Source organism: Vespa mandarinia, chromosome 22 (genome assembly GCF_050613455.1).
Source record: "Vespa mandarinia isolate Hongniang chromosome 22, ASM5061345v1, whole genome shotgun sequence".
Classification (NCBI taxonomy): domain Eukaryota; kingdom Metazoa; phylum Arthropoda; class Insecta; order Hymenoptera; family Vespidae; genus Vespa; species Vespa mandarinia.
Window position 1 is genome coordinate 2,185,129 of NC_140831.1, and position 24,702 is coordinate 2,209,830.

Consider the following 24,702-nt stretch of genomic DNA (forward strand, 5'->3'; position numbering starts at 1 on the left):
TTCATGAAATATTTGAAACAAACGAGCCGATATTAAATCAAATAAAATATCATTTACATAAAATTCATATAATTCGAATAACGAACAATACAAATTATTATAATGTCGTTGTTTCATCGAAAAAAAAAAATATATATATATATATATCAATATAAATAATTCGTAATTATTTAAAACAAACGATCAGAATATTTCTAACGAAGAGATACGTTTCATTCTTATGGTACATTAATCATGATAATCATTTATATTAATCGTTTAATTTTGCTAATAAATATCGAGAATAATAATAATTCTTCGTACGTGCAAATTAATTAATTAATTAATACTTTATTAATTGATACTTAATTAATTGATACTTTAAAATTCTGATTGGGTATTATTAACAAAAAAAAAAAAAAAAAAAAAAAAAAAAGAGAAAAAAGAAGAAGAAGAAGAAGAAGAAGAAGAAGAAGAAGAAGAAGAAGAAGAAGAAGAAAAAGAAAAACCGTCTTGCTTCATTTCCAATTAATTCTTCATATCATCGGATACTTCCTCGTTGTCGTGGAATAATAACACGACAGACGCTATAGTTAAATTGACATGCTTTCAAGTATGGTAACGTAATACCTATCTACTTACTTACCTACTTGTTCGAGCTAGATCAACGGGAAATCTATCCGTCCTGTCTATTTCGTTTCGCGCTTTAACATCGTCCGTATCTCTCCTCGTATCACTATTCACGGTGAGTGTAAAATGATCATCGCAGTCGAATTGACTGTTCCAATGATAGAGGACTAACGTAGATAGACGGAGATAGACAGACATAGACACAGACACAGACAGAGACAGAGAGAGAGAGAGAAAGAGAGAGAGAGAGAAAGAGAGAGAGAGAGAGAGGGACACAAACAGAGAGAGGATGAGAGAAGATGAGAGAGAGAGAGAGAGAGAGAGAGAGAGAGAGAGAGAGAGAGAGAGAGAGAGATAGACAGACAATGTAAGAATGAAAGAGAATGAATTGAAAAGAGAGGGACGATTTGCTATCGCATTAAATTATCTTGACATCCGAGTATCTACACCCTGCAAACCGCTATTGATCCAACAGTGTAGGCGTGTAGTCCTCTCTGGTGGTACAGGGTGCACTACTCTGTTAGGTGTGAATGGGGTGAACGGGGAGTAAGAGAGAGAGAGAGAGAGAGAGAGAGAGAGAGAGAGAGAGGTAGAGAGAGACAGAAAGATAAATCTTCATTTACTCTCATGGTATACACGACGCATATATAAGCTTATCCAACTTGAACGACTTGTTCTTCTTACGGGTCACGGCCATTCGAGGATTCGAACGACAGTAGGGCAGGTGAGTGGTGGGGTTGGGGGGAGGGCGGGTCGAGAAAAAGCTGGAAAAGAGAAAAAAGAAAAAAAGAGCACGTGCCTGGCAATGGCTCTCCCTTTTTCTTTTTTTTTTTTTTTTTTTTTTCTTTTCTTTCACTCTCGATCTTTTCCTTCGTTTTCTTTTCCTCTTTCTTTCTTTTTCTCTCTCTCTCTCTCTCTCTCTCTCTCTCTCTCTTGTTTTTGTTTCACGCTCGATCGAATTCCGTAATCATCGACGATCACTACTAAAGATCATAACCTTTCTCAATCCTCTTTTCTTCCACCTCTCCCCCAATCCCCAACCCCTCCATACCCCAGCCATTTCTTTCTTTTCGATTCTAACCCTATCTTACTCTTCCCGATGACCTTTTTTATTCCCTCGTACTCAACATCCAATCTCTCTACTCTCCTCTTCCCTTTTTACACCCTTGTCTCAGCTCTTCTCCCATGGAGGATTCCGTGGATTCTCAAACTGTACCTTTAAATCGGGAATTGTCGTTTATTCACGACACGAAAAAGAACAATTCTTTTGTCGATCGGTTTTTCGATAGTCCGTTCATGTGATAAAGGGTAGAAGGAAGAAATTGGTCGGGTGGGAACGGGAAGTGGGAACGGGGGTTGGGGAGGGAGGGAGGGAAAGAGGCCAGACGGCCTTAGAGAGTTTATAGGGCGGAGCAAGTTGGACGGAGAAGGGATAGATATATCTAAGGTTTTTCGTATCTATGCTCCGTTCTTATTCGCTTATCGATGGATAGGGGTTTAATCATGGATCTTCAAGGGTGTTCTCCTTCATTCGGTACAGATTAATACGATTGCCTTGATCGTATCTTTCCAATTTACCATCATCCATGTTAAAGATCTGAGATCGATCGTACAACGTTATAAAGGGGATAGATTATAACAACCAATTACAATTATGTAATTTTGGGGAAACTCGAGATATGGATAATTATATCTTAGGAATAGAAGGAGGATTCTTTCGTCTGGTAATAATGGTCAATAGATAGCTAAGTGATCTTGGTCAATAAGTATACCTATTGTCAATAATAAACGTTTTATTTTTATTCTTTTTTTCTTTTTTTTTTTTTTTTTTTTTTTTTTTTAATGAACACCTTGATTTAAGAGAAGTAAAAAAAGTGAAAAAAAAGAAGAAAAAAAGAAAAGAGTGATAATAATCGTTATTAAAATGTATTTGATAAAATGTAGTATTGAAGTGTATCTTACGAAGCGATATATTAGAAAATTAGATGTAATTGATTGTAAAATAAAAAGGATATATATATATATATATTTTTTTTTTTATATATATTTACTTGATAGTCCAATGTTAATACCGGAAAGATTTATTTTGTCAGTTCGATGAAATCTCAATCGGTGAAATGTTAGTAGTAGATAGAATCGATAACCTATTCGCCGATTAAAAGGTAATAAAGAGGACAACGATGGAGATCAAAGGATCGGTGACTTTACACCGTAGATACGAACAGGAATCCATCCTATGTATCCTTACAATGTACATATATGTACATACACCCACACGTTAGAACGTATCAACAAAACAATAGCTTCGAGCCGTGCAAACTCAAGTAAACTGAATCAAAATATCATCATCATCATCATCATGGTTGGACGGGATAAAGGATAGTAGGGTGGTTGGTGATAGGGGTGATAGGGGATAGGCAGTGTCTAAGGAATATATCATCGTCCATTCACTCGTATAGAAATTTTCATGGGGTTTTCCATGCCCGATGGAAATATTCTCGTGTCTGTTGTGAGTATATAATGTGGAAAAAGGGAAGAAAAAGAGAAAAAGGACGAGAACGAAACGAAACGGAAAAGAGAGAGAGAGAGAGAGAAAGAAAAAAAAGGAAAAAAGAAAAAAAGAAAGAAAAGAATCAAAAAGAAAAAAAGAGAAAAATAAGATGAAGATGATATAGGGAAGTATATAAAACATGTACGAACAACAAACGTTTCGTGATAGTTTACCTCCTTCCGTTCTTCTTTTACATATGTGTGCGATATACATACATACATATATGTATATATGTACTTGTATAGGTATATAGTCGTAACGCGCGAGCGCGGCTTCCCAACCTTCACACGCGCGCTATTATATATATATATATATATATAATACATATATATATATATATATATATATATATATATATCTAGAGAGAGAGAGAGAGAGAGAGGGAGAGAAGAGTGAGGTCAGAGACAAGCGTCGCGTCGTCGCTCGCAGTGATCGTCGCGACGCCGTATAGACGGCAACACGTTCTACCTCCGTGAGATCTCTCTTACTGTTTCTCCTTTTCACTTTATCCATCTATCCATCTATCCATCCATCTATCCATTCATACATCCATCCATCCATTTATCCATCCATCTAATTATTTATCTGTCGTTCTTTTTTTTTCTTTTTTTTTTTTTTTTTGTTTCTTTCATTATCTTTAATCATCCTTTCCTAATTCGCCATTATTCGATTATTTTGTCGTTTAAATGTCAAGAATTGAAAATTTTTAATTGAAAAAAAAAAAAAAAAAAAAAAAAAGAAAAAAGGCGACAATCAGTTGTGATCGAATTATTTTCGTAGGAATTTCTTTTTCTTTCTCTTTTGTTTTCTTATTTCTTTCTTTTCTTTTCTTTTTCTTTTTCTTTTTCTTTTTCTTTTCTCTTTTTTTTTTTTCCTTCATATTTTCTCACACGATATATTACACTTACGTTTCTTAATCGTTATCTGTTCTTCTTCATTGAGAATGATATCTTTTGAAAATAAGTGAAACGATGCTGGACACCTGATCTCGTTCGATATTGTTACGAACGCGAGGAGAATCTTCTGAATGTGAACTGTGGATCAAATTGGGTAAATCTTTTTATCCTCTCTTTCTTCTCAATCTTCTTCTTCTTTTATTATTTATTATTATTATTATTATTATTATTATTATTTTCTTTTTTACGAGATTAAATAGATTTTCTCGAAATAAGAGGTACAATTTACGCGAGACACGTGACTTTTCTACGTTCAAACATTGTTCGACTTCATTTCTCTTTCTTTTTTTTTTTCTCTCTCTCTCTTTCTCTCTCTCTCTCTCTTTTTTTTTCTTTCTATTTCTCTCTTGATCGTATTTTATGATAAGAGTTTCCTTAAAGGATTTTAAAAAAGTATGTTGAAAATTAAAGTACATCGAATAAATCCTTTCATTGTATAACGTTGAACGTGAGAAATAAAACGTTTCGTATTATAAAATATAAAAATCGTTGTTATATGGACAAAATTTACACACACACACACACACGCATGCATATATATATATATATATATATAAATTCATGTAGAAATTCATGATAATGGTTTTGATGTCGGTCAATATTGTTCTAACGTTGGACCAATATCTGACCAACTGTTCGGCTTATTGTTTCGAATAGAGAATCGAAATTAGACCGGTTTGGTGAAAATTAATGATGGATAAGTCGGTACGTTCTAATTATTTATCGATCGAAGAGAAATCATTTGTTAGAAATACATACGTATTTATTCGCGTTATTATTCTTATTAACGATAACTTTATTAATTGAATAATTATTATTTATTAATATATAAAGGTTAATTATATTACTTCGTTCTAATTAATAATAGTAGAATGATTATATCCGTATAATTTATTATAAATTCCATATTTATTATTATCATTATTATTATTATTATTATTATTATTATTATTTATTATAAATTTTTAATGATGAAAAAAGAATCAAAATTTTGTTAGAATATATATATATATATATGTGTGTGTGTGTGTGTGTGAGTGAGTGTTTGTGTATGTATGAATGTGTGGCTGTATGCATTAGTGTAAGAAGATCGAGAGAGACAGAGAGAGAGAGAGAGAGAGAGAGAGAGAGAGAGAGAGAGAGAGAGAGGGAGAAAAGGAGAAAGAAAGAGAGAAAACCACTCACTTCGTTCAATGAAAAGCAACGATTATGTTAAGAAGGAAGAAACGAAAAGCAAAGAGGAAGGTTTTATGGTACATTCAAGAAAAGCTCTTTCCATCTTGAAAACAAGAATCGTTACTGACAAACTTTTTTAAATGGACGGAAGGAAAATGCGCATAACTTTATTCAACGGAATGAGATTTGGTAAGGACTCGGTAAAATTGAAAAGAGATAATAATGTAAGAGAATGAAGCGTACCTTTTTTCTTTTTTTGTTTTTTTTTTTTTTTGCTAATTAAAGAGAGAGAGAGAGAGAGAGAGAGAGAGAGAGAAAATATCGAATTAACATTCAACTCGAGAATCGAGTTACGATTGGGAGAACATTATTGTAATACATTGTTGTTAAACAAAACATGAAACTTATGAAGGATCGAAGTAACATGAACGAAAATTAATCTCGAATCAATCAGTATTCTCGTGCGTATATATCAATCCTTTAATCTCGTTAAACACGATCGTTTGATTTATTTCAAATTGAAAATGAGATGAGAGAGAGAGAGAGAGAGAGAGAGAGAGAGAGGGAGAATGAAAAGGAAAAAAAAGGTAAAGAAAGAGAAGAAAGAAGAGAAAAGAAACGGATGAGAAAAACAATGATTTAAGAAAATTAATAAAAAGGGAAGAAATGGCGTGTAATCGTAAAAAGAAAAAGAAAAAAAAGAAAAAAAAAAGAAGAAGAAAAAAAGGTAATCGTAAAAGTGATCGTAAATACTTGAGATAATTTTGTTCACGAGTTCCTCTTTTTTATTACGGCATCATAATCGTTTTCTCATTTTATTCGTACTATTTCGTCTTTATTCTGAAATTTTCCTCTCTCTCTCTCTCTCTCTCTCTCTCTCTTTTTTTTCTCTCTCGCACGAAACATTCGAGAAAACGACTCGAACGGACTTTAATTACCGTCGAATCGTTTCTCCATTTCTATTTTCATCGTCTTTCTCTCGTCATATCGAAATTCCTTTGGTACGATGGAACACGCCCGGAATAATTCTCTCTCTCTCTCTTTCTCTCTTTCTCTCTTTCTTTCTGTGTGTATGTGTGTGTGTGTGTGTGTGTCTCTCTTGATCGTCGAAAATGTCTGACGAGGAATAAAAGGCAAATATTTGTTGAAAATCGTAAAAATATAAAATCATTCTTGTCGATCTCTCTCAATTCTCAATTGCGATGATTCGAGATCAATGAAAGGAAAAAAATATTAACAAAATATATATATATATATATATATATATATATATAGTGTATATAGTGTGAATCGATGCAAAAGCTAAAGGGAAGAAAGAAATAAGATAAAAAAAAAGAAAAAAGGAAGAAAGAACGAGAAAGTATATTGGATCGTATGAATGTTTAATTTTTATTTTTTAAACGCTTTATTATTTAAAGAAATCGATTCTTCATTATACGAAATATGTAATGTATTCATCAATTACATATATATATATATATATATATATATTTATATGTATATATTTATATGTATATATCTGTTGGATTTACAGACGCAACGGTGCGCTCCCATTTCTCTTGGCTTTTATATTTTTTTATTTTTTCCTTTTTCCCATTTTCTTTTATTATTTAAATCGTCACAACAGACAGATAGAGAGAGAGAGAGAGAGACAGAGAGAGAAGGAGAGATAGAGATAGAGATGTAGAGATAGATAGATAGACAGAGAATAAGAGAAAGAGAGAGAGAGAGAGAGAGAGAATAAGAGAATAAGAGAGAGAGAGAGAGAATAAGAGAATAAGAGAGAGAGAGAGAGAGAATAAGAGAATAAGAGAGAGAGAGAGAGAGAGAGAATAAGAGAATAAGAGAGAGAGAGAGAGAGAATAAGAGAATAAGAGAGTAAGATGGTAAAGGAAATACCATATATATATGCCTATATTTTATATACATATTTATACGTTTCGTTGAATTTCAAGGGACGTATAATCAAAGGCGAAAGAATAAAACTGAATAGAAATGCGTAGTATTTTGCAGAAATTATCTTTTGTAGAGTTAGAGAGATATACTACTGCGTTTCGTTTAATCCTTTTGAGTAGTCTCTTATTACTTTTAACATTAAAGTTTACTTTCTAACAAGAAGAAGAAGAAGAAGAAGAAGAAGAAGAAGTAGAAGAAGAAGAAATAGAAGAAGAAATAGTAGAAGAAGAAGAAGAAGAAGAAGAAATAGAAGAAGAAATAGTAGAAGAAGAAGAAGAAGAAGAAGAAGAAGAAAAAGAAGAAAATAAGGAAAAGAAAATTTGAAATAAAAAGGAAAGAAACAAGTAAAGTGAAGGAAGGGAAAGAAGGATAGAATCGAAAAAAGGGACAAAGAAGAGAATAAAGAAGTAGAAGAACAATGGCGTACTGTTGGCCCTCTTAGTCTGTGCTTTTACGTGTTTATCTACTTTCCTTAAGTCCCATGGAAAATTCTTTATTTTTTAGTTGTTAACTCTTCTTCGTCTTTTTTCCTTTTTTTTTTTCTTTTTCTTTTTTTTTTTTTTTTCTTCTTCGAAAGAACGGAGCCTGCGAAAAAACAGGATCCTTCTCTAATCCAATATGGAGTTAATACACAGGTATTACTATCACCAAGTTTTTCTTTTTTTTTTTTCTTTTTTTTTTTTTTTTCTCTTTTTTTCGTACTTTCGTACTTTCTACGAAAACCTTATTACGAGTCAAAGATCAATGTCAACGTCAAAATAGTTCACAGTAATAATTAATTGTACGTTTTACGATAAAGAGATATACGGATCGAAGGATCTCTATCATATGAATGATCGATATGATATGATATATTGTATATAATAAGAATGAAACGAATGATATTCAAAGTTATTTCAATGATAACTATATACGTCGATCTTCATAAATATATACGAAAGATTAATATTATATTAATAATTATTAAAATTTTCATTGAAATTTGTCGTTCGATTTTTTAATATGTTAAAAAGTGCAATGTTTTGAACGTCTTTCGTCTGTCTGCAAAAACGAATTGCATTTAAACGATTCCACAGAGTGAAAAGCTTTTAATGTCAATTTTAACTAATGACAAAGGTTTTAACTTAATTAACACGGTATGAATAATATTGACAAAAGTCGCGCGCACGTTTAGAATGTATACGTGTATTCTACGTTTGTTTGTATATTTTTTTTATATTGTTATTAAATTCAATATATATATATATATATATATATATATATATATATATATATTAAACACACACACACACACACACATATAAACACACATACAGTCAATCCGTTATAACATTGGATAGAGAACGAACAATGATGGTAAATTTTTGAAGAGAAAGAGAAAGAAAAAGAAAAAGAAAAAGAAGAAAACAAAGCGATAATATATATGTGTATTTACATACACATAGATATTCATATATAAATAAATATTATAATGTTACTTTTCATTTTACGAACAAACTATTCCCAATATTTTCATAACGAAAAGATTGCAAAGAACAAACAGAACGATATTTCATTCAAGCAAATTATTACTCTTCTCATTATTATTATTATTATTATTATTATTATTATTATTATTATCATTATCATCATCATCATCATTATCGTCGTTATCGTTACTATTGTTTCGTCATTATTATTAGCAAAGCTCATTAATATATTTCTACAAAGTCAGGGATCTTCCTGCGGTCGTCTCGTCGAAAACATTTTTCTCTGAATAGATCCTCTTTGTCAAATGAGAATTTGTTTGGATATGAAAGAGAGAAAGAGAGAAAGAATGAAAGAGAGAGAAAGAGAGAGAGAGAGAGAGAGAGAGAGAGAAGGATACACATAGTAGTGTACAAATGTACGGTCGTCAGCTCGCATAACATGGCGACCCCGTTCATTATCGTCCGACGAACGATAACGTGATTAATTAATTTACGGTGACCTCCTCTACCCCTCTCGACGCCTTTGCCCTTTGCATAATTTTGCCCACGGTAAATCTACAAAGCAACAAGGACATATGTTCTTTCCCTACCCTACACCCCCACTCCATCCCTTCCAATTGCATTTGTCATTTCTATCAGCACCAAATATCAGTAATTTCGTCCGAATTGCAAATCGAAGTGCGATCGTTCGGTTGGACCGACTTTTGGCTGATCTTTTATCACGTACGCAATATATATCACGTTATCCAACGGGGATAACGTTAATTCTTCTTTTATAGGCTGTATTACGATGAAGTGTGATTTTTTTTTTTTTTATATAAGAAAAGAAAAATGTAAAAAGAAAAAAAAAGAAAAGAAAATAGATGTATGGAATATAGAGACAATTCTTTTTCAAATTCTTTTTCGAAAGAGCAAAAAAGGCAAGCTTTTATTTATATCTTTATTTATTTATATCTTTTCTTTTTTTCTTTTTTTTTTTTTTCTTGACTCACAACGACTCGTCATTACGAACGACCAGTGTATCGTTCGAATGAATGTCGTTTCTTCTTCATTGATACTCGAATTATTTTCCTAATTGACATTTTCGATATATATCGAGCAATATATATATATATATATATTTATAATATGAAAGAACTTTGAGATACTTGATGCCGCGCGAGAAATATATAAGAAGTTTCATTATAGCATAAAAAGAAAAAAAAAAAAAGAAAAGAAGAAAAATCGTACGTCACGAGATTCATTCGTTTTAATAATCGAAGTAAGCAACTAAATAAATAAATAAATAAATAAATAAATAAGTAAGTAAGTCAGTGAATAAATAAATAAATAAATAAATAAATAACTTACATATATACATTATGTATCTATCTATATTAGAAACTTCTCAATTTAATTTACAATGATTAATGATAACGATATTTAATATAACACACACACACATATATATATATATATATATATTAGGTTGGAAACTATGAAACGGGCGTTGAATGAGAATAAATAACTAAACAAAACCGCCCGTTTCATAGTTTCCAACCTAATATATAAGTGTATACATGATTAACGAGAGTTAACGAGAGTTCAATCGTATTGTTGTTAAAGAAAGAGAGGAAGAAAGAAAAAGAGGAAAAAAAAAGAAAAGAAAAGAAAAGAAAAGAAAAGAAAAAGAAAAAGAAAAAGAAAAAGAAGAAAAAACCAAACAAATGAAAGAAAGAGAAAGAGAATGAAAGAAAAAAAGTAAGAAAGAACGAAAGAACGAGGGAAATAAGGTGATCGCTCCTTTTTCCTCGTACAATTTTCTACGTAGCCAAAGATTTCTCGAAGGAGAGAAATCCCTCTACCGAAAAGAATTCCTATCGAATTCTCGATTCGGCTTTCAAAGTCACGGCCGATCGGAAAACTCTTATTCCATTTCAAAGAAGGGAATTCTGGTTGTCGATAGAAAGAGAAAAAAGATAGATAGAGAGATATATAGATATATAAAGAGATAGATACAGAGAAAGAAAGAGAAAGAAAGAGAGAGAGAGAGAGAGAGAGAGAGAGAGAGAAAGAAAGAAAGAAAGATGGTCCATTACGTTATTCCGTTCACGAGAAGGACTCTGCTTCATATTCCATCTATATAACGTCTTTCATCTACTTGCATTTTCAAACTTCGAACATGAAAATCATCTTCTACGATAACGTACTTACTCACTTATTCCATTTCTATTTCTACTTCTCTCTCTCTCTCTCTCTCTCTCTCTTGGGAAAATAAACGAACGAAAGAACTATTTTTCTTTTTTCCAATAAAATAGAACACGTCGAATATCCAACAACGTGATTTTATATATATATATATATATATATATAAACACACACATGTGTGCGTATACATATACGCACATACGTACATATATATACATATATATATATATATAAATATACTATATAAAGATAGATATATCTAACTCAAAATTTATTCTCTCCACGTGTTACTTTTGAAAAAAAATATACCTGTCTCTCTCTCTCTCTCTCTCTCTCTCTATATATATATATATATATATATATATATATATATATATATATAATATAACTCTTTATATTTTATATATATATATATATAGAGAGAGAGAGAGAGGTATATTTTTTATATATACTTTATATATTTTCTAATAAAAATATACCTCTATATTTATCATTGTCTATTCGTGTTGATTTGAAAAAACTTCATTGGTTTGTATATTTAATTATATCAATTAATTTCTATGTGGTAATAATTTTTATGGGGTTAATTTATAAGATTATTGTTTGAACGTTATTAAAGCTTTAAATAAAAAAAAAAAAAAACGAGAGAAACAACGAGAGAAAGGGGAATGAATAATGATCAGTTATATTTTAATTGAAATATTTTTAATATCGAGAAACGAATTAATTCTATCATACGGAGTATAGATTTTCTATTGTTCGACTTTTTGAATATTCCTTGAAGAATAGCTTCGTTGATGGGATCGATACGTCGATCTTATTAAAACTCACTTGAAGACTATTCTCTTTTTAACAGGAATTTTTATCAAGAAAAAATATATTTATACGTATATATATATATATATATATTTTTTTTTTATATATATACATATATATATATATATATCGGATGTCGATTTTGTCGTATTCGAGATTACTTCGCGAAGATGAGATCGATAAAGAGGAATATAACAAAGGGGAAATAGAATTTTTGTTCGGTGGTCATCACGATTGGAAATTTATCGAAAAAAAAAAAAAACTTAGTTAGGAAAGTCAATTTATTTCTCATTTTTGGTCTCTCTCTCTCTCTTTCTCTTTTTTTTTCTGTATTATTATCAACGAATAATATATTTCGCGTGAACGGTATCTCACGATCGAGAAGAAATTACGAAAGTTTGAGTTTTGAGATTTGAGCCCGTAGACCGTACATAAAACCATGATAAGCCGCTTATATGTGTCCTATCGTGGTAGACGAGTCACAACCGTTCTCAAAAAATGTTTCATCGTTGCTCGTGTTTAAGCTCCCGTTAAAAATTCTTCTCTCTCTCTCTCTCTCTCTCTCTCTCTCTCTCTTTTTCACTCTGTCTCTGTCTCTATCTTTCTCTATATCTTTTTCGCTGTCAGCCTCTTCGAAATGAAGTTTTTTTTTTTTATAAACTTTAACGACTATCAAACTTCTTCTTCGTCCATTTATTTTACGATGCCTTCGTGAAAAAGTATAAATCTTTTTCCAATCGTAAGAAAAATGTAATTCTCTTTCTCTTTTTATCTTTCTCTTTCTCTCTCTCTCTCTCTCTCTCTCTCTCTCTCTCTCTTTTATAGATATTATTTAAGACTGTACATTAATATTTCAGTCGAAACTTAATAATGTACATATGTACATATATACATACATACATACATACATACATACATATATATATATATATATATATATATACATAGACTTCATCGGCAAATATTAACGAGTTATGAACTATGAAAAGCAATAGGAGAATGATTGCATTCACTATTCTACTAATGGTGTCCGATGTATAAAGCTACCTGATGTATAAGTTTTGTTAAACTCTTGAGTTCTAACGATCTAACAATCGAGTTAAACGTTTGACAGAAATTTGTTTGACTAGTATGAATGATAGTGTATTTAATTAAAAAAAGAGAGAGAGAGAGAGAGAGAGAGAGAGAAAAAGGAGGGAAAAAAACAGAAGGAAAAGAAAAAAAAACAAAAGGAAAAGAAAATAAGAAAGGGAAATAGAAAAGAAAAAAAAAGAGAGAAAAAATTAACGATTTGACGGAACTACGAAGAAAGTATGTTTAATAATGGCGAAAGGGAAAGAAAGTCATCAAAATTAATCGTCACATCACGTTTTTATAGTTTTTCGAAAGAGAAGAAGTATCAAACGAGAAAGATCAAACGATATCCCTCAAAAGTAAGATAAACCGAGATCACTCGGTCGGATAGGTAGTATATCGTTTAAAATTAAATAAATTACTGGGAGGACTTTTTTCATCCTAGAAAAAATATCGAGAGGGAAACGAATAAAAAAGAAAAAGAAAAAAAAAAAGAAAAAAAAAAAGAAAAAAGAGAGAAAAAAAAAAGAGAAAATAAAATACATTTGCATCAACAACGAGAACGAGCATAATTCTTAATCAATTTTTAATTCAACGAACGATTATCATTTAAAATGATATTTTCTGAAAGCTTCCTTCGGAGAGTTTCAATATTTTTGAATAAAATAATCTTGAAAAGAGTATACGACTTTTTCTTTTTTTTTTTCTTTTTTTTTTCAACGTTCCTTTATTCTTTTCAAAAATTCAACAAAGAAAAAAAAACAAAATGGCATAATGAATTAGGCCAGAACTTTTGTCTCTAAAATCAGAGCTTGTTCGTCTAAATATCGGTCTGTTTTTATTGTTAGTGTAAACTATTATATATATATATATATTTTTTTTTTTTTTTACAAAAATATATTTTTTTTTCTCTCTTACATTTCTGTGCTATAAAAAATCGTAACAACGATCACTTTTAATTCGGCCGAAACGATGGAAATTCATGCTTTAGTATACATATATACATATATATATATATATATATATACATGTATATTAAATCGGTCATCGAAAGTTTCGAGATAAAATGAAATAGAGTTTTATATGGAAACACGAACATTGGTGAAATACATGGGCACGTTGGAAAATACGACCACCAAGGTACGATTCATTTACATTCTCGTTTGCGTGACACCTATGGAACAACGCTAATAAATTGTCTATCTCTGAGGAAATTTTTTTTTTATTTCTTTTTTCTGTTTTTCTTTTTTCTGTTTTTTCGTTTTTTTTTTCTTTTTGTTTAATTACTGTCTTTCCTTTTTTTTTGCTCTCTTTATTTTTCTTAACTCTCTTTTCCCTTTTCCCCGCTCTCCTTTCCCGAGATAAAATTTCCACGAATTATGTTCTCATCACGGTCTCGTAAAAATTGTACAATATTTCGTCGAATCTTTTTTTATAGATCGAACGCTTGGATATTAATTTATTCGTAGAAAAAAAAAAAAAGAAAAAAAAAGAGAGAATGCAAAAGAATCGACAGGATCTAAATAGCAACATAAAAATACATTTTAATCGTTTAATCGTAAAGTAATTTCGATTGATCGTCGTTAAAGTAAATTTTATCAAAGTTAAATTTTCATCGAAGCTATTCTTCGAATCAATCAATTTTCATAAATTACTCTAACGTACGATCTGACGTTATTATTATTATTATTTTTTTTTTCTTTTTTCTTTTTTTTTTTCTTGCTTTTTTATTTTTTTTTTTAACGACATATTACTTCGATCAAAAGTTTTTTTTTTTTTTTTCAATTATATCACATACGTACATTTATTTGTTCAAGTACAATTTGGTTAAGGGCAAAATTTCATTATGATCGTACTATTACTATCTACGTAATAATATGACGTAGAGAAAAATGAATGTCTAACAATTTGAACGACATAAAAATGTCCTTTATAATTAAACTCGAAATAAATTTTCAAAGTAAAGTAAAAAGAAAAGAAAAAAAAAAAGAAAAAGAAAAAGAAAAATGGAAAAGAAGAAAAAGAAAATATCGTTTAACTCAACTCATTGCCGTACGGTATCTTTAACGTATATACTATCGAAATTTCAAATTTTAAAATAATCGAAAAGAGGAGCAATCGATTTGTAAAGAAAATAAAAAAAAAGAAAAAAAAATAATTGGTATTAGTTTAAAATTTTTCCTTTCTTTTCTTTTTTTTTTTTTTCTTCTTCTTCTTCTTTTTCTGATTTGTTCAGTTCAAAAGATCAAAAATAAATTCTTTTCTCGTCAATTCTATCGGAGTATTCGCAAAGTTTCGCAAATTACGAACTGTTAATTAGTTGGGAACGTATACGAAAAATTATTTTTCTTTTTGCCCTTTTTTTTTTGTTTTTTCTTTTATTTCCTTCTTTTTCTTTTTTTTTTCTTTTTTTCCTTTTTTTTTCTTTTCAATCGTCGCAACTAATCGGTAGGAGGTATATTTATTTTTACGTTATCGGAAAAGTAAACATCGAATGTAGCGTGTAGTTTGTAAAAAGAGAAAGAGAGAGAGAGAGAGAGAGAGAGAGAGAGAGAGAGAGAGAGAGAAAGAGATAAAAATAGAGAGATAGAAAAGATAAAAAAGCTTGAATAGCACATGACGTATTGTTGCGGGCTATGACGTAGGAAAAGAAGAAGAAGAAGAAGAAGAAGAAGGAGAAAACAAAAAAGGACAAAAAAAAATGGTAAGAAAAGAGAAAAAAGAAGAAAAAAAAATTGGAGCAGTCGCAATAATCTCGATTGTTCGTTTTCCGACGACTGAATTTTCCATTGGGAAATTAATTGTCACTTATCGACGATACGCTCGTTCTAAGATAAATAAAGAATACAAAGAGAAAATCGAACAATTTCGACGAACTATTTTCTCGTAAAACATCGTCATTTTGTTATTTATTCTTTCATTTACATTATTTCTTATCCGTCTCTAGTCACGTTTCATCATAGTTCATAGTCTCGAATCGTGAATTGAAATTACACGATAACCTTGTGAACTTAATGGTTCGATTAAGGTTTTAATATCGTAGTAATTATTTAAAAAAAAAAAAAAAATATTCATTCATTTTCGTTCACATATAAATATCTACAAATTATTTCGATATCGATCATTATTAATTTAAAATCCTAATTTTGTAAACTTCAAAATAATTTCAATGTTGTAAACTTGGCATTGAATTACGATCAAACAGACATTTTTGTCTCTCTCGGCTCTCTCTCTCTCTCTCTCTCTCTCTCTCTCTCTTTCTCTTTCTCTTTCTCTTTTTTATTTATAAGTAATGAATAATTTTGACTCTGAAGAAAAAAAAAAAAAAGAAAAATACTGTATATTCTTTGTAACCTCGATAATTATAATCGATAGTTTCGTAAATGCATATTTAATTCTGTCATTAAAAAAGGAAAAAAAGATAGAGAAATTTCATGAATCATGCAATCCAAAAATTATTTCAATTTAGTTCAAATTTGGCCCAATAATGTTCTACAGCTTAGGATTGCAGTAAACGATTAAGGTTAAATAAAATAGTGTGAGAATTAAAGTTGAGTTTCGCGTACTCTATTGGGAACAATTTCTTCTTCTTCTTCTTCTTCGACATCGATGAACTTTCAATGAAAAGAGATAAAAAAGAAAAAAAAAAGAAAAAAAAAAAAGAAAAAAAAAGAAAAAAAAAGGAGTAAATACAAGTAGAATTTTTTCTATGCTCTTCACTCGTCTTACGTTCTATGCATAAACACGAATATAAAGTGAAACGAAAAATGGTATGCAATGTAATTAATTATATCTAAATATTTGTTTATTCGTAATAAAAAAAAAAAAAAAAAAAAAGAAAAAAATAGGCAGAAGGCATAAATAATAAATGCAATTCTCGATCATTTAAAATGGATATTATGTAAGAGCAAAGATGTAAAACGACATAAGGAAGTTACATTGGAAACAAGCCATTATTTCTAACGAATATATACATAGCATTATATTAGTAAATAACTTTAGTAAATAACTCCAAGGACCCTCTTTAAATGTTCCTCGTAATATCCTTTGTTTCGCGAAGAGTAGATAACAACAGTTAAGGACCGTCGAAGACTACTTCGATACTGAAGTGAATCTCCTTAAGGGTATCGAAGTTATTATCAAGAATCCATAGGAATCATGGATTGTCCCTTGTCTTATCTGATAACTTTATTATAAGGAGAATTATTTAATTCGGTTAATTCCGAAGTTTTATCGATAAAAGAGAAAAAAAAAAAAAGAAAAAAAAAGAAAACAAAAAAAAAGAAATGGAAAATAGGATCGAACAAACGAATACAATAAATTATAATGATCTATACGAGATAACGATTAACGTTATCATTCGTCGATTACAATGAATTCGATTATTCTTAAATGAATTAATTAACGAGGATATGATTATTTTATCGCTTTGTATATATTATTTTTCTGCGAAGAAGAGGGGAAGAAGAGAAAAAAAGAAAAAAAAAAAAGAAAAAAAAAAGAAAACAAAAGAAGAAGAATTAAAATCATACGATAATCGATTTAAGAATAAATATTAAAATATTCCAAGACGAAACATGAACGACGAAATATTATTGATAAACTTTATCATCGATTATTATTTGCGATCAATTATCGACAAAAATTTTACTTTTATATAATTATAAATTATAATCTCTTTATTCTTTTAATTAAGTATACTAGTTGTTGTGCGAGGAAAAGAAAAAAAAAAAAAAAAAAAAAAAAAGGGAAAAAGAAAAAAGAACTCGAGCGAATAAAATAAAAAAAAAAGCGATACAATTAATTTTTCTCATTAATGAATATCAACAACGATGGAAACGTGACAATTTTTTGTTGTTGTTGTTTTTTTTTTTTTTTTTTTTTTTTCTTTTCCTTTTAAACGAACCTAACACGATCGATCAATCAATCAAATGTAATATTATTAAACGTTGAAAATAATGAGAAATGGAAACAAACGAATCGGATAAAATCCATTTCACGTTATTCTTTTTTGTTATAACGTCGAGTAAATTTTCTCCCTCCCTATGTGTTAACGAAACACATAACTAGGTTGACATAACTGGATTAACTTGCTAATTAAGGAACTCCGAGAGTCTCCTATGGTTGAGAGTTTCATCCTCGAGGCTTCGAGGTTACGCTTCCTGTTAAAACTTGATGTATCATCATCATTGAACTATGTGTCGGTGTCGATATCATCTATCTCTCATTCTTCTCGTTATATTACTTTCGTCGTTATTAATTTATATTTATCATTTCTATAAATTTATTCTTTTTATTAATTGATAATAATAAAATATGCATAATCGTAAATTAGGTACGACGATCGTTCAAAATTATCAATTTAATTTTTAATTATATAATTAATTTATCATCGACATTAATGAATATTTTTTAAGAATTACTTTTATCAATTAAATTTCATTATCATATTAATTTTCATTAATACGTGATACGCGTTCAATCAAAACTTTATTATCATTATTATCTTTTATTATCTCACGATTATTGATCATACTGTCTCTCATTGTCTCTCTTTCTCTCTCTCTCTCTCTCTCTCTCTCTCTCTCTCTCTCTTTCTCTCTCTCTTTTTCTTTTGATAGTTTGATAGGATCAAGTTAGATTTAAGAGTTTTAATGATTTAGGATTTTGATCATCGATCATCGATCCTTTTTATTTGTTACAGAGGATGACGCGTCTTGTGATTTTCCTGTTATTACTATCGTGTACCTTTGTCAACGCTCGTAAGTATTTGAACGTGTCAGGTGACATCCTACTCGGTGCCCTTTTCCCGATTCATGGAAAGGGTGCTTCCGGTGAAAATTGTGGAAGAATTAAGGTTAGTATTGAATGAAACTAAAGATATTATAATTTAATCCTAAGTTATGAACAATTTCAAATAATTTCAAAGTTTGTTTTACACTTGACAAATGACGATAAATCCGGAACAGGCACTTTTGAATTTAGTTCTCTCATTTCTATGGAATGAATAATCGTTTACTCCGAAAAGAAAAAGGAAAAGAAAAACAAAAAAAAAAAAAAACAGAACAAAAAATCGTATACTCATTAAAGCTTCGGAAATAACAATTGGTAGATTTGAAAAAAAAAAAAAAAGAACGCACTTTCGATTCTATCATAAAGCAAAAAAAAAAAACAGAAAAAAATGCGCAGAAAATTGTTTCAATTGAGCTTAAAGTTGATATTGTCTGATGTATACAACAGCCCATAGGCATGACTAGGATTAAAAAAGGTTTCATCGTAATCGTAATTGTTTCATTTCGTTTCGTTTCGTTTCGTTTAGCTCGAAGATGGAATTCAACCATTGGAAGCGATGCTTTATACGCTTCAACAAATCAATCAAGATCCTAAAATTCTACCGGGTGTTCGTCTTGGTGCATTGGCCTTTGATAGTTGCGACAATCCAAGTTACGCTTTGGAACAAGCATTGAATTTCGTCAAAGGTAATGCATCGAATTTCTCTAACTTTCGTCAAATCTCAATGACTATTCTCTATCCTTTATCTTTATCTTTCTTAAGTTATCATTTCAATACTCTATTCTCACTTAAATCTTTTCGTTCTAACGTCATTGTTGTTATCAGGTTTCATCGCCCACTCGAATGAATTTCACGTTCAGGAATACGAGTGCAGAGATAAGAGCGTACCAAAGTTCTCTAAAGGTGGATTTGACAAAATTGTAGCTGTCCTTGCGGACCAGTCGAGTTCTGTCACCATACAGGTAACATTCAAAATAATCTCGAATAAATTCGAACTATAACCTTTTGTAAGAGATCGACGTTACTTCGTTTCAAGATCAGATGGATTTCTATATCATTATGAAATTTTATTTAAGAGATAAATAATATCCATTGACTTGTCGTTATTACAAAGATTCTAATATATTTCGTAAACTTCGTTAGGTTTTATCAAAAATATAGAAGAAGTGACCTTGAAGTTCATCGGATTAACTGATCAATGAAAAGCCATGTTTCATGGCAATTCAGAAATATACCTTATCGTTAGACGTATACCTATTGATTAATACTTTCTGATTACTAAGCTGATTTTTCTTCTTTTTTTTTTTTTTTTTTTTTTTTTATCTATTCAGACATATTGTATTTTCGAATGTTAATCCGAGATTCACTTCTTTTTTTCTTTTTTTTTTTATTTCTCTATGGAGAAAATGACGTGGTTCTTTTTCTTTTTTTTTTCTTCTTTTTTTTCTTAAGAATAATCAATTACTATTTTTTTTTTTCTCTTTTTCAGGTAGCATCCATGTTGAAGTTATTCTCAGTACCACAAATATCCTATATGGCTACCTCACCGGCGCTCAGCAATAAAAAAATGTATCCTCATTTTTTCCGTACGATACCAAGCGATTTGAATCAAGCTCATGCGATGTTGGAAATTCTCAAGTAAGCTTGAAAATTGATTGTTAACAATTATGCCAATTGAACGATTTAACGATTAAATTTAATTTAATTTAAAAGTTACAAAATTCTTTGTTTCTTTTTTTTTTTCTTTTCTTTTTTTTCTCTGCTTCTTCTTTTATACTGATTTAAGGCAATTCGAATGGACGTACGTTTCGATTGTTTATTCGGATACGGAATATGGAAATCATGGTTACGAAACATTGACGTCCTTGGCAAGTTCATATTCCGTATGCTTTAGCGCACCTCAAAGGATTAACAAGGAACATTTTAATAATGACGATTACGATACTGTTATTAGTACGATCGTCAATAAAACTGACGTACGAGGTATGCAAATCTCTCTCTCTCTCTCTCTCTCTCACTCTTTCATAAAAAAAAATATATATATATATATATATTCTTTATATGCCGTAAAAATATTTTCATTGTCATCGAAATACGATAAAATAAATAAATTTTCAGTTGTGATTCTATTCGCGGAAAAATCAACGACACTTCGCGTGTTAGATGCTGCGAAACGTTTGAACGTAGGTACGAGATTCCTTTGGATAGGAACAGATTCTTGGTCGAGTTCTAATCATCGTGATTTCGCTGATCTCGACTCAAGTCGTAAGGGTCAAGAGATGGCAGTTTTGGAGGGTGCACTTGTGGTACAACCACTTTCACGACAATTGTCCGGCTTCGATGATTATTTCACCAATTTGAGATTGGAACATGAGAAAATAAATCCTTGGTTTCGTGAATTTTGGCAGGAATATCATCGTTGTGGAATCAATGATACCGAGGTATCGAATATCCAATATTATTGATATTGTAAAGATTCCAAAAAAAAAAAAAGAAAAAAAAAAAAAAAAGAAAAAAGAAAAAAAAGAAAACAGAAGAAGACAAAAATTCATTTACATTCTCGTTTTTCTTCTTGTGTTCTTTTCTTTTTTTATTTCTTCTTCTTTTTTCTCTTTTTCTATTTTTTTTTTTTTCTTTTTTTTTTCTTTTCTTTTTTTTTTTTTTTTCAGAGCACAAACATCACCAACCTTTACGACGATCCATGTCTCGAGGACGATAACTCGATCCTAAATATCTCGATGGGTTACAAGCAACAAAAGTTTTTACATTTCGTTAGAGATGCCATATATTCAATGGCCCATGCACTTCATGACATGCAAAAAGAAAAATGTGGTGTCGGATATTATGGTATTTGTCCTGACATGAAACACATCGATGGGATCGATCTGACGAAATATTTACAGAACGTTACCTTCAAAGGTAAATATTACAAAAAAAAATATGTTCAACGATTAAAATTCAATCGTATAATAAATCAAATCTCTCGAGGCATTTGTTTTAATTGAATTACATCATTTTGGATTATATCATGGATTACCATGTTATTATTATTATTATTATTATTATTATTATTATTATTATTATTATTATTATTATTATTATTTCCTCCCCCCACCCTTTAGATGACGCAGGAAATAAATTCAGATTCGTTGATATCGCCGATGGACCGCCTAGATATTCAATTTTGAACTATCAACGTAACAAAGATGGTGGATATCGTTGGATAGTAATTGGCAATTATACAGGTAATTGATATAATTAATTAACGACAAGTAAAATTGCGTGTTGATTTTTTTTTTCTTCGATGAAAGGAGAAAAACAAATGTTTGTTTTTTCTTTCTCCCTTGCTTTCCTTCTCTCTCTCTCTCTCTCTCTCTCTCTCTTTTCTTTTCTTTTTTTTTGTTTTGTTTTGTTTTGTTTTGTTTTGTTTTGTTTTCTTTCCTCACAGAAAACGAGAACGGTAAGCCAGTATTGTACATAGAAACGACCGCTATGAAATATCGAAATCAAATGGAAGGTGGTAGAAAATATTTTCCAAATTCGACCTGTTCTCGTCCATGCGAATCAAATCAGGTTATTGTTCGTGAGGAACAAGATCTATGTTGTTGGAGATGTCGTAAATGTGGACTTTATCAATATAAAGTGGACGATCAGAGATGCGAGGATTGTTCATTGGGTACAAGACCAACGAAGGATTCTAAGAGTTGTGCTTCGATACCAGAAGATTATATCGATTATTATAGTCCATGGGCGATCGTGGCTATGGTGGTCGCTGTTATCGGTAGGTATCGATGTATTTGGGAAAAAAAACAAAAAAAAAATCAAGAAGAAAAATACCTATCAAAATTAAATCCCTTACGATCTGATATAATATAATATAATATAAAAAAAAAAAAGAAAAAAAAAAAATTTATTATTTTATCGATAGGTATAATATTAACTATCTACGTATGGTTCGTCTTTCGAATTTATGCCGAGACTCCGGTGATAAAGGCGTCTGGTCGTGAATTATCATCCCTTTTATTATTAAGCATTTTAGCATCATTTCTAATGACATTTGTGATCGTCGCCGAACCAATTACCGAAACATGCGCCATCACCAGATTTGGAATTGGTTTTTGTTATACATTGTGTTATAGCGCATTAGTAACCAAAATGAATAGAATACATAGGATATTTAATAATATTTCTCATAGTCCACGTAACACGAGGTAATAACATTTAATAATAATAATAATAATAATAATAATAATAATAATAATAATAATAATAATAATAATAATAATAATAATAATGATATTATTATTATTTTAATTATCTTGAAAATATTTTCTTATTGATATTAACGTTGATATATTTTCTTTAAGATATACCAGTCCTAAATCACAATTGCTTATAACGGGAATATTGATACTATTAGAGATAATTGTCAATGTAACGTTGCTCGTGATGATACCACCTAGGGTAAAATACATTTATCCAACGAGAGATACTAAATTAAAAATTTGTCAAGGTCTCAATGATAGATCTTACATGACCAGCCTGATCTATCCGTTCGTTCTCATAGGTAAGTCGACGTTAGAAAAAAAAAAAAAAAAAAAAAAAGAACAAAACATTTTTTTTCGACACTTTCGATCGTCGATCGAAATCAATCATTCAAATCAATTCAACGAACGAATTCACTTTCTTTCTTTTTTTCCATCCACATTTATTATTTCGAATTATAGTTATATGCACCATATATGCGATCAAGACGAGAAAATGTCCGGAGGGTTTCAACGAGACCAAACACATTGCCTTCACGAATTATACGACCATTATACTTTGGCTGGCATTTGTACCGCTTTATCTCGTTTCTAATAGCAATGCCATAAGGGTCGTGACATTGGCATTGTCCTTGTCATTTAGCGGTTTGGTACAACTTGCCTGTCTCTTCTTTCCAAAGATCTATATCGTATTGATTAAACCGGAGAAGAATACGAAGGAAGTGGTAATGGCACAGCATAGAAGTTCATCTTACTTACCGACCTCTGCAACACCTGTCGTAGCATTAAACGGTAATCCATTTATTTTTCATACGACCGAACAAAAACTCTAAGAATTTTTTTCAAAATCTCTTTATACATACATTTGACAATTTGTCAAATATATATTTTAAATGAGAATTCAGATCGAAGTGATAACGATGATACAAGCTTACGATATTTTTAAAAACATATTAATTACATTTTTATCAATATTTTCTTTCGAATATATATATATATATATTTATTTATTTATTTATTTATTTATTTATTTATTTATTATTAGAGAAATTTTTTGTTCCGTTTATTAACCATAAGCACGCAGGACGCTGTTAATGTTCAAAAAATTGACACGCAATCATTTGGGAAAGAAAAGAAAATAGCAAAAAAAGAAAAAAAAGAAAAATTCAAAAGAGAAAGAGAAATTTGATAAAGCGTATCGGACGGTGTGATAGAATCAAAAAAAAAAAAAAAAGAAAAAAAGGAAAAAAAAAATAAAAAGAAAAGACAAAAAAAAAAGAAACTATCGACTATACATATCGTTATAATTAAGGAAAAGCTTACAAATTATAACTTTTAACGAGAAAGAGATAGAGAGAAAGAGATTAATTCCTCATGAATGAGCAATTGTCATTATTGTGTTATTATATTAATTATTATTATACATTGAACCGAACGAACTCTATGAACAATACGACGAGCCTGATAAGAATATAATAATCAATAATTCATTTTAACGATAGACCAATAATATAGATTCTTTGATTACACATCGATTCAATACGAGAGAATATTTACGACGAGAACAATCATAAACATATCGTAATTGACGTTGATCGTGATCGTAGAATTTATTCATTTATTATCAAATTTACGATATTTATAAATTTAATAATTAATCAATTAAAATGGCTGATCGTATGTTAATGATTAAAATGTATGATTTTAAACGCGATAACGATTATTTAATAGAATAGATTGTGAAAAGCAAACTTTACGAATTTCACACGAAAGCTATAATAAAATGCATACATATATATATGTATATATATATATATATATATATATATATATATATATACGCATATGTA

General features: G+C 29.9%; 1 protein-coding gene across 2 annotated transcripts; it reads left to right on the plus strand.

Annotated features, from left to right (window-relative positions):
• The first annotated feature begins 1,149 nt into the window (after positions 1-1,149).
• LOC118447912 (metabotropic glutamate receptor 3) lies at positions 1,150-23,779 on the plus strand. 2 transcript variants are annotated; one of them, XM_035880455.2, is made up of 13 exons: positions 1,150-1,333; positions 18,499-18,651; positions 19,114-19,273; positions 19,413-19,549; positions 20,077-20,225; positions 20,374-20,570; positions 20,706-21,028; positions 21,257-21,506; positions 21,710-21,832; positions 22,036-22,368; positions 22,516-22,798; positions 22,955-23,154; positions 23,315-23,779. In XM_035880455.2, the coding sequence occupies exons 2-13, from the start codon at positions 18,502-18,504 to the stop codon at positions 23,683-23,685; spliced, it is 2,676 nt and encodes an 891-aa protein (XP_035736348.1). In that variant the 5' UTR covers positions 1,150-1,333; positions 18,499-18,501; the 3' UTR covers positions 23,686-23,779. The 2 variants fall into 2 exon arrangements, with proteins under 2 accessions (XP_035736348.1, XP_035736347.1); XM_035880454.2 differs by lacking the exon at positions 1,150-1,333 and adding an exon at positions 4,079-4,210.
• Positions 23,780-24,702: the final 923 nt, after the last annotated feature.